This window comes from Metopolophium dirhodum, chromosome 3 (genome assembly GCF_019925205.1).
Source record: "Metopolophium dirhodum isolate CAU chromosome 3, ASM1992520v1, whole genome shotgun sequence".
Classification (NCBI taxonomy): Eukaryota; Metazoa; Arthropoda; class Insecta; order Hemiptera; family Aphididae; genus Metopolophium; species Metopolophium dirhodum.
In genome coordinates this window covers 37,215,373-37,229,333 of record NC_083562.1, presented here as the reverse complement: position 1 = coordinate 37,229,333, position 13,961 = coordinate 37,215,373, and the positions used below count along the sequence as shown (strand labels likewise).

At 30.3% G+C, this 13,961-nt stretch overlaps 1 protein-coding gene across 1 annotated transcript in view; it reads right to left on the bottom strand.

Moving 5' to 3' along the window:
* The window catches only part of LOC132942123 (FERM and PDZ domain-containing protein 4), a 103,182-nt gene that overhangs the window by 52,318 nt on the left and 36,903 nt on the right, over window positions 1–13,961 (bottom strand). The window contains 1 exon segment of the mRNA XM_061010434.1: window positions 2,205–2,330. Coding sequence (XP_060866417.1) covers window positions 2,205–2,330 — 126 coding nt within the window.

The window sequence follows — 13,961 nt, the reverse complement described above, 5'->3', positions numbered from 1 at the left end:
GAACGTGATATATCGACTTGATGAATAAACACCTCCGCAAACGCCACCTGACCTGAATATTAGCAAGATGAATGTGTTAATGTTCGCACACAAATATTTCTTCTGCCTATCAACCATTTCATGGATAAATATTAATGGACAGTATATTTTTCATTTTCACTTTAAAAAATAGTCTACGCGTGCTAATATTTTTTATAATTTTAATATTTTTTTAAAAATATTAGAATATTAATTAAATTATTTTATTTTTAAATAATATATTTAACTTCAATCTAATAGTTCTAATAAAAACATAGTTATGGACGAACAATTGAGAAAAATTGTGTAGTTTTCAAACCAAATGTAATTACGTACCTATTTATAATATTAAAAAAAAGAGAAATTAATATTGGCAAAATAAAATCACATGTTTATGAAAACTATTGAAAAGACTAGATTGTGGCTAGACAATGTGGCACAAAATGCATAATATATTTATCTACAACTATTTTGGTAGTATCACATTATTGTATTTGAACACGGTTGGTATCTATTGCAGGTGTAACATAATATAAAATGCAATTTATATTAATTTCCAAACAATGATTTATGGTCAATTCTTGTTTTATGTACGGAAGTTATTAGTTATAGCTTTTAATTTTTACATTATAATTGAATTAATTAAATATGTAGATTAAAACTTTGGATATGAATTTATAAAGTATAAATATTATTGAAACAATGTACTATACTACAATAGTATCACGAGTAAAATAATAAATATACTATGCACAATTGCTAAAAAAAAAACCTAATAAGATAGGTATGATTATTTATATACAAAAAAATAATAAAATACGATACGATCGTTACTGTTTTTTGTCGGTGGAAAATTGTTTTTTTTTTTCCACGTGTACTTTTTATCGATTTTATTAGGGCACGACCTCGTAATAATTTAGGACAACGATACCATATATCTACATATATTATTATAATATAATGTGAAAATAAATAATAATAATATATTGAGCAAAGCGTACACATTGTTCTCGACGATTTTTATATAATATAGTTTATACGCAAAGTTAACGCGTTCGACGCGCAGCAATTATTCCGTAACATTTTTTTTTATTTTGTACTGTAGAATTAATGATGATATTATGAATAGGAAGATAAAAAAAATTACACTGTCGACTTTTCGGCGTACGATAAATTCCGTTCACTAATTATCGTTATATCGAACCGTTCAAACGACCTACTCACGAACGCTGTGGCAGATTGATTGGAGTTAGTAATATTATTATTATTGTCTATATACGTCTTCGTTTAGTACAACTATAACGTCATATACTATTATTATGTACCATGTACATATTTTGTATAGAACGTTTCGTACAGATATGGTGGTACGGACCATTTCGTAAATCTGTCGTTACGAACTTAACCTCCCAGGGAGCAACAGTCACTGTGTAAAATACGTCGGCATAGTAGAAGTAAGGAATTTTTTTTATGAAACGGTCACCAAAGAGACTATGCGGATTTATCGACGGTTCAGCGTAACTATCAAGATCGTAACCGGCTAAAAACAATTTCGAGGGATCGAGTTATCAATATTTCTTATCAATTTTTATCGCATTTATTCGTACGAGTTATATTTAGTTCAAAACGCGTTTTTAAAAACAAATTCTCCGATCGACTTCACCGTGCACGAAAGGTGCAGGTTGTGGTAATCGTCGATAGTCCATAATCGATCTGTATACAAAATGAGTAGGAAAATATAGACTTTTAGTCTCCGTGACTCGACCTAGATATAATAGTAACTGAAGGGTCAAGGGGGCAAAGGACTGATATGTAATACTGCGTATCACTCCAAAAAATCCTTCCCCAACGAAAAGGGTTGTTTCGCACTTGTTACCTATCCTGCTTGTAATAATAACAGGTCACGACGGTTATTTATTTTTACGCCGGTGGGTTGTTGAAAAAGGTAATATTTTTTTAGCGCTTGTATGATTATTGTTTACATTGGTTCGTTTGATGGGTTTGCGTTTGGATCACCTTTTTCGTTTATAGTACGGACTTCCGGGCCTATATTATATGCCAACCTAACATATTATACCTATATATACCTATGTATATATTATTATGGCCGAGAACCTTGCAGGTCAGCAACGGACAAATGTTTCGTTATGATAATAATATGGTATGTATAATAATATTATGCTCACTTGATAAAATAAGGTCTTCCATCGCCGTCAAGCGCCTGTTCCCAGCCGTAAGGCAAAGACTTGGCACCGGGATCTTTGGGCCACGCTTCTACGGGCGGCAACCAAGATGCCGTTTGTGTGACGTGACTGTAAAAACGAAAAAATCAAATTAAAATAATTACATTTCACCACTATTAAGTTTTGACCGGTGATTTCGATCACCGTACAGAATTCCGAACACCTTCGTAAATAATAATGGTACCTAAGTGTTACAGAAGCTGCACGAAACGTATTATTATTATTATTACTATTATTATAAATGCACCACGACTATATTATACTATGGCGTAATATTATATAATATCTAAATATTACATAGGTATATGTATAACGGGAACTTGACTATGACGTGTTGTCTATGCAGGGTGTAACAGATAGAACTGACTTTTTGAATAACTTTTGTTCTAAGCAAAATTTAAAATTTTTTTTTATATATAATGTATAGTCACTTGCGCAATATATTATATATTATACATAAATTAATTTTTATTTTTTAACACTGAAAATTAAAAAATAAAAATTTGATTTAAATTTTTTTTGATATTTTCAAAATAGCCAATTTTTGAATCTGATTATAAGGACAATTTTGATAGTAAAAGCATTTATCTAAGTCAAGTAGATAATTTTCTATAATTTTTTTTTAGATTAAATGAATTTGGAACGTAATAACTTTTTTCAAAATATTTTTTTGGGGAATTTGCTAACATTAGTATATTTTTTAAATTATTTACTTATCATATAATTTTAACAATTTTTGTCATAGTCCTTTTGTTACACCTTGTATATCGTTTGAATATTATATTATATATTATTTATAATCGTCGTTTGTTCAATTTCCGTGAAACGCATCCACAAATCCTAGAGGTCGTCCCAAAAGTTCAACGTCAATATTTGCTTAAAGTTAATTAATTGGGTTATCCAATTTATCTGGCTGTTTATGGAAAGTTTCGAAATAATGTACCTTTTAATCGTAATACACGTCGCGTTCTAGGGTTCTGCGTTATTTTTTGTATAATATATTTTATAGTGTTTTTCTTATTAGATGTTTTTAAAATGTTTTAGTCAAACATTAACAACAAGTATCAACAAAACTTATATAATTTAACAAAATCAACACAAACGTTTGATTTGTTTAATCTATTACATATATATTTGTCCGGCCCATGCAGACTTAAGTTTGTTCGGTGTTCTATAATTTAGTACCGATAGCCGAAACACTGAGTTAATGTATCAGATAATATAAGAATAGTATTATTGCTTATTAAATAAGTAGGTCAGACAAAATTAAAATGTATATTTCTAATGTAAATATGGATAAATATAGACTAATATAAAGACAACAACAAATTGTATACAACGTATAATAATAATATTAATTAAGAAAAAACAGAAAAAATAATAATACGAGTACCTATTATAATAATGATAGACAAACACAATTTAATCCTCTGCAATCATCGTACACCAAAATGTAAATTAATATTAATTAGTAGTTTAATATTTAATTACATTTTTTCATAATATCATGTTTTGATATAAACTTAAATATTGAACCATTAATTAATTAAAACATTGTTTTTTATAAAACATTTACGTTAGTAATTAGGTAATAATATAAGTATAGTATATTTGTATGAATTTTATGAATTACACTATATAATATGCATTAAATATATATTTACGAATATTAAACCAGAGACCTGAGATTTGCCATGTTTACATTAAATATTATGATCTACAAAAGTACAAACACTACGCCCCTCGGCTCTTGATTTAAACATTGAATTGAATCTTGATACTTACAAGAATATTAAATGTGTAATTAGAAGCGTTATAATGAATTATCACAATGACACGCTGACGAAATTTTAATTAAATATTTGACATCAAACGTGTTGACAAGATAATACTTTTAAATAGTAAACCCAAAGCACGTACACTTTAGAAAATATACGTTTGTCGAAAAACATTTTCATTTCGTCTTTTCTGCCAAATGAATAATACCTATGCGGTAGTCGCGTATGTTAAATAAACATAAGAATAGTTTTTTTTCTCTGTTGTGTTTTGTACTATTGTAAATAGGTACATACCAATATATTGTACCTATGTATCGTAGTTATTATATATATATATAGAAAAAAACCCGTTTACGATTGTGCTGTGTAATTCTCTTACATGATGAATGATGATAAATGATAGTACGTACCTAAATAACGTAACGTTTTGACTTAATCGCGTATATACCAGCCCAATACCTAAATATGTGCCTATTATGATTATTTTCTTGCGTTATTCTTGATATTATTCACAATAATTCCGAATACAGATTACAATAATAATTATTTACGGCCATGTACGTACCTACAGTATAATATCGAAACGATATGGTATTGCGTGCGATTTAAAAACGGAATCGTTTCGAGGGTTTCACGTCCGCCGTTTGGCCTGAACATTTCGAAATCGTAAAATACAACGCCGACAACGATTTCGGTCGATTCACGAGATCGTCTGCGATTATTATCACTAAGGCTATACTGCTAATTGCTATGGTGTTACAATATAGGTATTATATGCCCCGGCATGCGTTTTCCGAATCGATTCTGCGCCGACCGGCAGAAAAAAAAATCATAAAACAATATTATTATTTTAATATCGTGTGATACGCTGCACGCAATGGTTGAATTGGAAAAAAATTACAAGGGGGATGCGCAAAAGTGTAAAAAAAAAAATATGCGTATATATATGTTAAAAATATATTTCTTATCGATTATGATAATATGATTAGAAGGGGTAAGTACCTACGCATAAATATTTTCTAAAATGAAGAGGGACTCCCCCCCACCCCCACGTCGAGCCCATTTGAGCACTGGCTGCACGTAAGTATTATATATATTCTACAAGAGCCGCATCCGTGCAGTGGGCCCCGCAGCATTTTAAGTCCGGGGAAAAACTTTGAAGCGATGCACAACACCGTTTTATTGATCGCACACGCACCACGGCGGTGACATTACTATGCAAATGTGTGCAATTTACCTTTGAAAATTACTATTAAAATGTCGTTATACGCGCGAGAGGAGACTACGATGGCCTCGCCGACATACGAGTACCGTAATATTGTAATATTATAGGTAAGTACAGCAGAATGTACGCGAGAGTGCTGACGACGACGCATATAGGCCATATCCAGATTTCGGCAGAAAAGGGGCGAAAAAGAGTAATTGGGTATATTATGTATAGGTATTAGGTATAGGTACTTCTGCCGTAAGCACTCCGAGAAAGACACAGCGACTGATATATATATTACAATATTATAATAGTTTATGCGGATCGCATATGATATATAGTAAAGAATAAATTATTAATTTTACTTGTATAAATCAGCGAACCTATACTATATCTGCGGCAAGTACGTATTTTCTGTCTTCTTCGGTTTCGATATTTATATTAAAATGTCTTTCATTTATAAATGAATAACATATAATATTTCATATAGATATATGGAGTTACTGATCGCGATTCCAACCACACAATAATGCTTTCAACCACAAGTCATATATTATTATATATTGTACAAAATATATTATGAAATTTTAAACGTGATTTAAGATTATAATAATGTTATAATATTATAATACTGCAGGCAAATTTGTTTTACAGAAGACGTTGTAAGTACATACAATAAATTCCATTTACAATACGACGTAATTTTCCCTTAATGCGAAGAGTCCCGTGTATTTTTTATTGCATTAAAATACCTATGTATTTTATTTCCAAATTATTTCACGTTGAACTGTATATAAAGAGCCCATTTCCTTTCAGATAGTATTTAATCGTTATTTCCGTAGTCGAAGTTATTAAATACGAATAATAGCTTTTATGTGCTTCGGCTGATCGTTTATGATGCCAACGCTTATAAATTATAATATTATACGTCTTCTCCCCTCTGGATAATTATTGTTTCGCCCTTATTCATCCGGATTATTCGTATTATAAGACATTTTAGACATTGTTGCGCGCCATGTCAAATTAAACGAACAATTATTATATTGTACAATATTTAACTTTCTCTATAAATATTAGTACCTAACGAGTTAACATTTTATGTATCGCCTGACTCGTGCGGAATATAATATTATTGTTATAAATGCACAATAAAAATTAATACATACGACTTTATTATATATTATATTATGTTATGGTATGTTACTCACGTAGAAGCCCCGACAACGATAATATTAAAGACGACGCCGGGGTGGCTATTATTGTCACGTTGTTATAAAAGTCGTACATCATATTATAATATATGACTCGCGATCGACACGTCAAAATTGAAAAATTCCTATTATTCTTCGAGGCGATCGCAAAAGAAAAAGGCGGAAAGTATAGGTAACCGCTAGGATTTAGGTACAGCTTAGGAGTCGAGTGTACCTCGTCATAGATTAATAGCTCTGTAATGGATTTGTTAAATTTGAATTCGACGATAAATCATCGTATACGATGAAAAATAATGTTCTGGGTGAATTTTTTGGTGTTCAAAATTATTTTAAAAATAATATTGACATTTTATTAACTTCAAATGTTCGTATTATTTTGTTAGTATTTCCCGATCATTTTAAAAAGTACTTAGAATTTTCATTGTTGACCTCTTAAAAGTACCGACTAGATCTAATTTGCTACTAGAAACCTCTCCATTGAAGTTGATGATCAGAGCATTTTTTCTAGACTAGAAAGAGTGTCATCTGACACACAAAAAAACAACACATCATTGTAAAATCAATACATTCATTGTAGCGAAGTGCTCAGAATCTAATATATATATATATATATATCTAATGTATTCGGAAAAATTATATGGCTCGTATTGGACTCCAAATAAATGGATTCAGTGTTGTTCGATACATACATTTTATGTTTAAAAACACATAATTAGACCTACTAAATTGTAATTCCTTATTAACACGTAAGACTAAACCATTACCCAAGTCAAGTAAAACAAAATTATGAATTGAATACAAGATTATTCATAAGTTGTAACTATTGCAACTAAAAATAGAGTTGAGAGTAAATCCAAAATAATTCTTCATGAGCGTTTAAATTTAGAATTTTAACAAATTTCGTAAAAACGCGAACATTTTCAAATTATTTTCTAGTTTATAATGCATAAAATCTTTAATATTTATACCTAAGATTTTAAAATTTAATACTAGGTTCCTCGTACGTTTTTATAACTGAAATATAAAAAAAAATTGAGCATAAGTCTAAAAATATTTTTTATGAACGTCTAAAGTATATACATTTTGTCGAAATTAGACACACGTAAAATATCCATTTCTCATTAAACGATTTTAGTTTATTTTGTCGTAATTCAAAAATATTTTTCGTGGGGATTGAAACTTTAAAGTTTACCTATTGGCTACTATTATATTTTATGTATAGTGTATAAAATGTCACAATAACATGTTCAATATATTATTTAGATTAATTTTATGCTATTATACCTATTTATACCACGAACATATTCACATCGTTCTACGGATGACTCCCCAAAGTTAACAACAACAAAATATAATATTATGATGTAGATAATATTATATGGGTACTATTGTAATAATTAAATACCTATTAATGATTTTATACATATAATGTTTTTGGGAAAATTCATTCAACTTACCTACCGTAATATCCAATATAGGTATACTAAATACTAATAGCACCTATAATAGTAAAATAAATGTCTACAATAGCAATATATTATATAAGCTGACAGACCGTCTTCGTTCAGAATCTATTTTCGTATTAATGATAGTAATAATATGACATAGTTATCATTGAATTTAAATTTAACAAAATTATAGTGACTTATACTCAATGACTCACTCGACACCTTCAACGGTACAGTAGGACGGTTACTTACTTTTTTCAATATTATATGTAAATATAAATATATAATTATATTTATACAAATAAATAAGAACTACATATGAATGAAAATAAAAACATATATAGGTATACCCATTGGTATTTAGTTAAATTATAATAATGTGGAAAACTAATGAATAATTCAATCTGCAGCGGTACAATTTGATGAAATATTAAAAACAATACGCATAGGTATTATAATATTAACAAAAAAATAAATGTGCGTTTTAATCAGCTTTAGAAACTATATTAACACAAAAGATTTCCACAAACAAATGAACACATAATTAGGTATTCGAATCTGAAAACGGAGTAAATTATTTAACTGTTCTGAAATTAAAAGACCATATAAATCGTTTGTACAATATAAATGATGCAATGTTATTATAATTTTAAAAAGAAATATTTCAATGCTGCACTTTTGATTACGAACGACTATAGTGTTCTGCACCTACCTAAATCTTTAATTTTGGTGTTTTGTTTTTGTCAGCAAATTGAGTGGAAATCTCTTTCACGCTGAACCCAAAGTACAACAATATAAAGGTACATTTCACCCCAACATCGCTGAGTGCAACTGACCAAAAAACAGCCTTAATTATTGTAGTTTAATGCCAAACTCTTATTTAAATCGATGAATATACGCCATACGTTTCGTAGTTTTAATTTAATTTTTAATAGGGTATTTAAAATTGCGTCACGTTTAGAACCAAAATATATTCCGGTCTGGAAACCCGATGGATCTTTGCCAGATAGACCTTTCGTTATTATTATTCCTGTTTGTTTTTTAATTTTTTCAGACAAGGCGCCAATTTCCACGCAGGCCTTTATTTACGGTCAGTTTATCCGTCTACTGCTTAATAATAATTTATTACCACTAGTTGCTATTTTTTTCAATCTCTCTCCTCGGCAGTAAAAAAAAAAAAATTGGTTCGCTTCCAGATGATCTAAATATTTCGTTTTATTAACCAGTAGTGCAGTAGTTACCGGAATAATGAGTACGAAAAGCGACGGTGGCGGGCAGGCAAGGTCTATCCAAAAAAATTGGCACTGACAAAAATAGCCAAAAGCCTATTGGTAACGACGTATTCATTTGTTATGGTAATTATTATTGTAAAAAAAAATATTTTGACAGCTTGCTGTTTTCTCAATTGTTTATAAACCATTATATTAATGTTATGGCGGTATAATCGTTGATTTACGATTTTATCGAAACTAACGTTGTCGTTTTCACTTTGTCGGAAGTTGTTTTACTTAATTTAAAAGATAACCACAACAAAATCAATTAAATTAATTTGGTGAATATAAACTTTGTTGATCAATGGAATTTAAATTATCTGTCACAAGAACAACAAATACGCATAATCACTCATCTGTATGTAAATTACATAGGTATTATATTTATATTATCTATATATATAAGCCAAATACCACTCACTCACTCACTCATTCATTGCTACACCTCAAACACTACAAAATGTACGAAATTAAAATTTGGAATAGAACCCATCTAATGATCTATAGATGTACAATAAGGAAGGATTTTCCTATATTCGCATTTTAAAGAAGTGGTCAAACGGGGATCTTCAGATTCACGGTGGAAATTGAAACCTTTTAACCAACTGAACATACACAAATATCGATATTATTATTATTTGTATCAATTAAATTTTGATTTACCCGAATGTAAAACTTTAATATTGTGATGTTGCCTAACACGATATAATAATAATAATGATAAATTAATGTATTTCTGTTAGCTAATATTAATAATTATTATCTAAATTCTAATCCAAAATATTATTATTGTGTATTTTAAAATATAAATACAAAACACCATTAAAGAATTGATCAAACAGGGATATTTGTTTTAAACGGTGGAAATTAAAATTCTCTTGTGTTTATAAATGGTTGTCTTTGGTTGCAGATTATAATTAAATTGTAATAGTAGAAATCGGTATTATTATTTTTTGTTGTATATAAATGGTTGGCATTGTTTACTCGGGCAGATCAGGTATACAAGCATGCAACAAATTGTCACACTTACCATGGCCTCGAATAAAGAAACTAAATATCTTAAAATCAAATGTTTTAACTGTGTGTAGTAGTTTATATACATATAAAAACTACTTAATTGAATTTGACGAAAATCTCAGAGATTATTTTTAGAGATGCCAGAAAAGTTTAGACAGTAAATAGTTTAACCACGTTAAAAAATACACCAAGTGTTAAAACCAATCCGCAACTTGCGGTTGCTCATTTAGGTTGAATTATTTCACAAAGCTGGGTTATACACTGTCACACCGGAGTCCGTGAACGGAGGTACCTATACTAAAACTGATATACATTTAAACCGAGATGCACACATATATATCGTAGGTATTATATATAGAAATAGGATATGTCACAAAAAAAAACATCACACGGGCGAAAGCGGGATAATCAGTTAGTACAGTTAGTATTATTACCTATATAATATACAGAAACCTTTAAGTCCAGCCTCGTTAGTATTATTAAGAATCATAATTATTTCAGCACTCGGATTTTAAAACACAAACTATTTACATAAGGACTTTTTTATTATTTTTTTTATTTAAAAAAAAAATTGTATATTTACAATTTGTAATATTTTATATAAATGTAGGTACCTACAAGTAATTTTGATAAACATAAATACTCAAATGTAACTTAATTGCCTATTTATATATTAAAGTAGACGGAAATTAAAAATATATACGAAAACTTTTTTTACTCGTTATACGCGTAAGCGTAATAATAAATAAAAGTATGAAACACTTGTTATGAAAAATGTATAGATAAACAGAAATTTGATGGTAAAATATATTCTCTCCACGTGAGTTATCGTAGAATAGTTTGAATCACTGAAAGGTATATTATAGGTACCTATACTATTAAGTATAATATACTATATTCGAATAAACGGTAATGCTGCCTATGCCAAAACTTAAATCAAACAAATCTCGGGGACTAATCTGTGTCGTTGGAAAGTAAGTAAACTATAACACGTGGATTCAGGGTTATCGTTTCATATTTCGATCCTTTGTCGCTCGGATGCGTCATTTGATTTTCGTATGTCGTACGAGTAGGTAGGTACTATATATAATATAATATATACACATGACATACACTATATACAGCCACTAAAGGTATTTATATCTGCAGAGAAATAGTGAGAGAGTAGGTGAGAGAGAGGGAGAGAGAGAGAGAGAGAGAGAGAAAGGATTATTCGTGGAGCCTTGGAGGTATCATATTATTATGATAATATTATACATAGTAGGTATTTTAGTTTGCCGGGAATTTTAGAACAACTGCAGTGTGGTATCAAAACACACACACAACGTTCTCTCTCTCATTCTCTCTCTTCTATATGTGTGTGTGTGTGTGTGCGTGGCATGTCCACACTCCACAGAAGACTTACAGTCAAAAAGCATTCCGCAGACGACGAAGTCGTATAAAATCACGCAGCACACGCATTCCAACCGTAACCAAATAAACGCGTAGTGACGGACGAGAGGGTGAAAAAAACCACGGCACAGTGCAAATAACAACACATATATTATATATAAATATATATTATTTATAAGTGTGTGTAAGACGCACGCGCGAGGGTTGGCGTGTGTGAGTGTGTGTGTGTGGGTTGTTTTTGTTTTAATTATATATTTTATACGGAGTTCGAATTCGCGGATATCGCTCTGACTCGTCATCAGCCACCACAGTGTTGAAACTATTCATTCCGTCGGCGGCACCAATTAGGGGTGCAAATAACGTTTTCGTCGCGTTCCTCCCAAAGACTGGTGGTGGTAGCGAAACGGCTCATCTTGTTGCCGTGGCAACCAGAGAGCTTCAGCGTCATCGCCCGCGGAGGGGAAAACGCGTCAGCCGCCGCTATGTGTACAGTGTACGCTCCAGGGTAGCGGCGATATCGGAAGAATCGGTGGTGGCGGCGATTGGCCGAGGAGAGAATATTGTGGTCGAATTTAGCCATCTGCGGCGACTTAACCTTACCACCACCCGACGTTATGCACCTATATATTTGCGTTTAATGAACAAGCCGAGGCAAGCAGTATTCGGTGGATTATGCGGATCCGTGACAATCACGCGCGAGAAACACATTTTTGAAACGATCGACTCGTTGTTGTCGCATCAATTCAGCGTAGGATAAACGAAACGAATCGGAGTGAAAATATAATAATATCGGTTATTATATCGAATATTATTTTTTTTCATGAGTTATGATGGTTACATAAGACTTCGATTTGTGATTATTTATAATATAACATTTTTATACCTTTTCTCTACACAGTTAACTCGACCTATCATTGTTGCTCTTACCACGCAGACACTGAACACCACGATAATATTATTTTGTTCACGGTTTCTAAAATTCTAAAGTATCTCTGGTATATATACCTACGCTCTGTTGACCGACACGAATGTCCATCACTGCCATGTGGGTATACACTGTTATAAGTTAAATCGATGAACTATATTATACATAAAATATGACGTATACACCCCATTTTTTCAAACATCACGCACGTGCCTCACGGTGAGGCGAAAATCATGGTGATATATCAATACATTATAAATTCTCGATGGACACGATTTGTGACACGCAGCAGTTTGGAATTTTTTATATAATATGAAAGTATTACCACCTATTATTATCGTCGATGTGATTTAGGTAGGTAGTATAAACCTATAATACAATATAATAATTATGTGACAACTACAACTGGCAATGTAAAAGTAAGTTGTAGAATATACCTATAGGTCTTAGACATACACTATAATATTAGGTACTGTTGAGCACTCCACAATAATATACATACCTAATATTAATTATACTCGATGTATAATACATGATTTTCTGATTTTTTTTCTGGATTTTTTTTGAAATATAATAGTAGTTTCAATCTCAAAAAATCTATTTTTCAGGCTTTTCGAGATTAAAATGTTCATGGTCGTGTGTAAAATGTTGTTTTAGTAATAAATCAGTTCGTTGTTTACTTTTTAAGTAGGTACCTATTATACATACATCTTATATACTACCTCCCTAAATTAAATTCTGTTTTCTAAAAATGTAAAAGAATATTTACCTCGAAATATGAAAATAAAGTTGTGTTTTCATTATGTAGATTCGAAAGATATGGTAACGACTATTTTTATTGCGATCTCATTTTGAGGAAAAGAGATTGACGTAACAATAAATGAATAGTGATGCGACTCTCAAAGAGTCTATTATTTATAAGCCAGAAGTTAAAATATAAATTATAAATAGTAAATACGACTTAATTTATGTTGATTTCAAAATCAGTAATCCGCGTTGGCTTGAAATTATATGCTCAAAATTTGCGTTTTCATTAATATTCAGAATTTCCAATTAAAGGAATCTCGAATTTTATTATAACAATAATATGTACCCAACGTCCCAAACTTCAAAGAAGTTGTATAACTTTGTATTGTTTACCTCGTATATCGTTCTTAGCTATAACTTAAATGAAATAATAAAGCAATAAAATACAAATATTCATTTTATTAGTGTTTATTGATAACTTTTTATATTTACAACGATTCGTAAAATTAAAATAATAATTGATTCTATATACCCATACAAACTAAAAATCAATATAGGTTAATTCATTTATTTAGTAAATATCAATACTTCCAAAAAGAAGAAAAAAAAACTCTTAATAACGGAGCATATTCGATATTTTATTATAATTATTAAAAATAAATGTTAAATTTTTTATGGTTTGAAGAAAATGGTTTAATTAAACT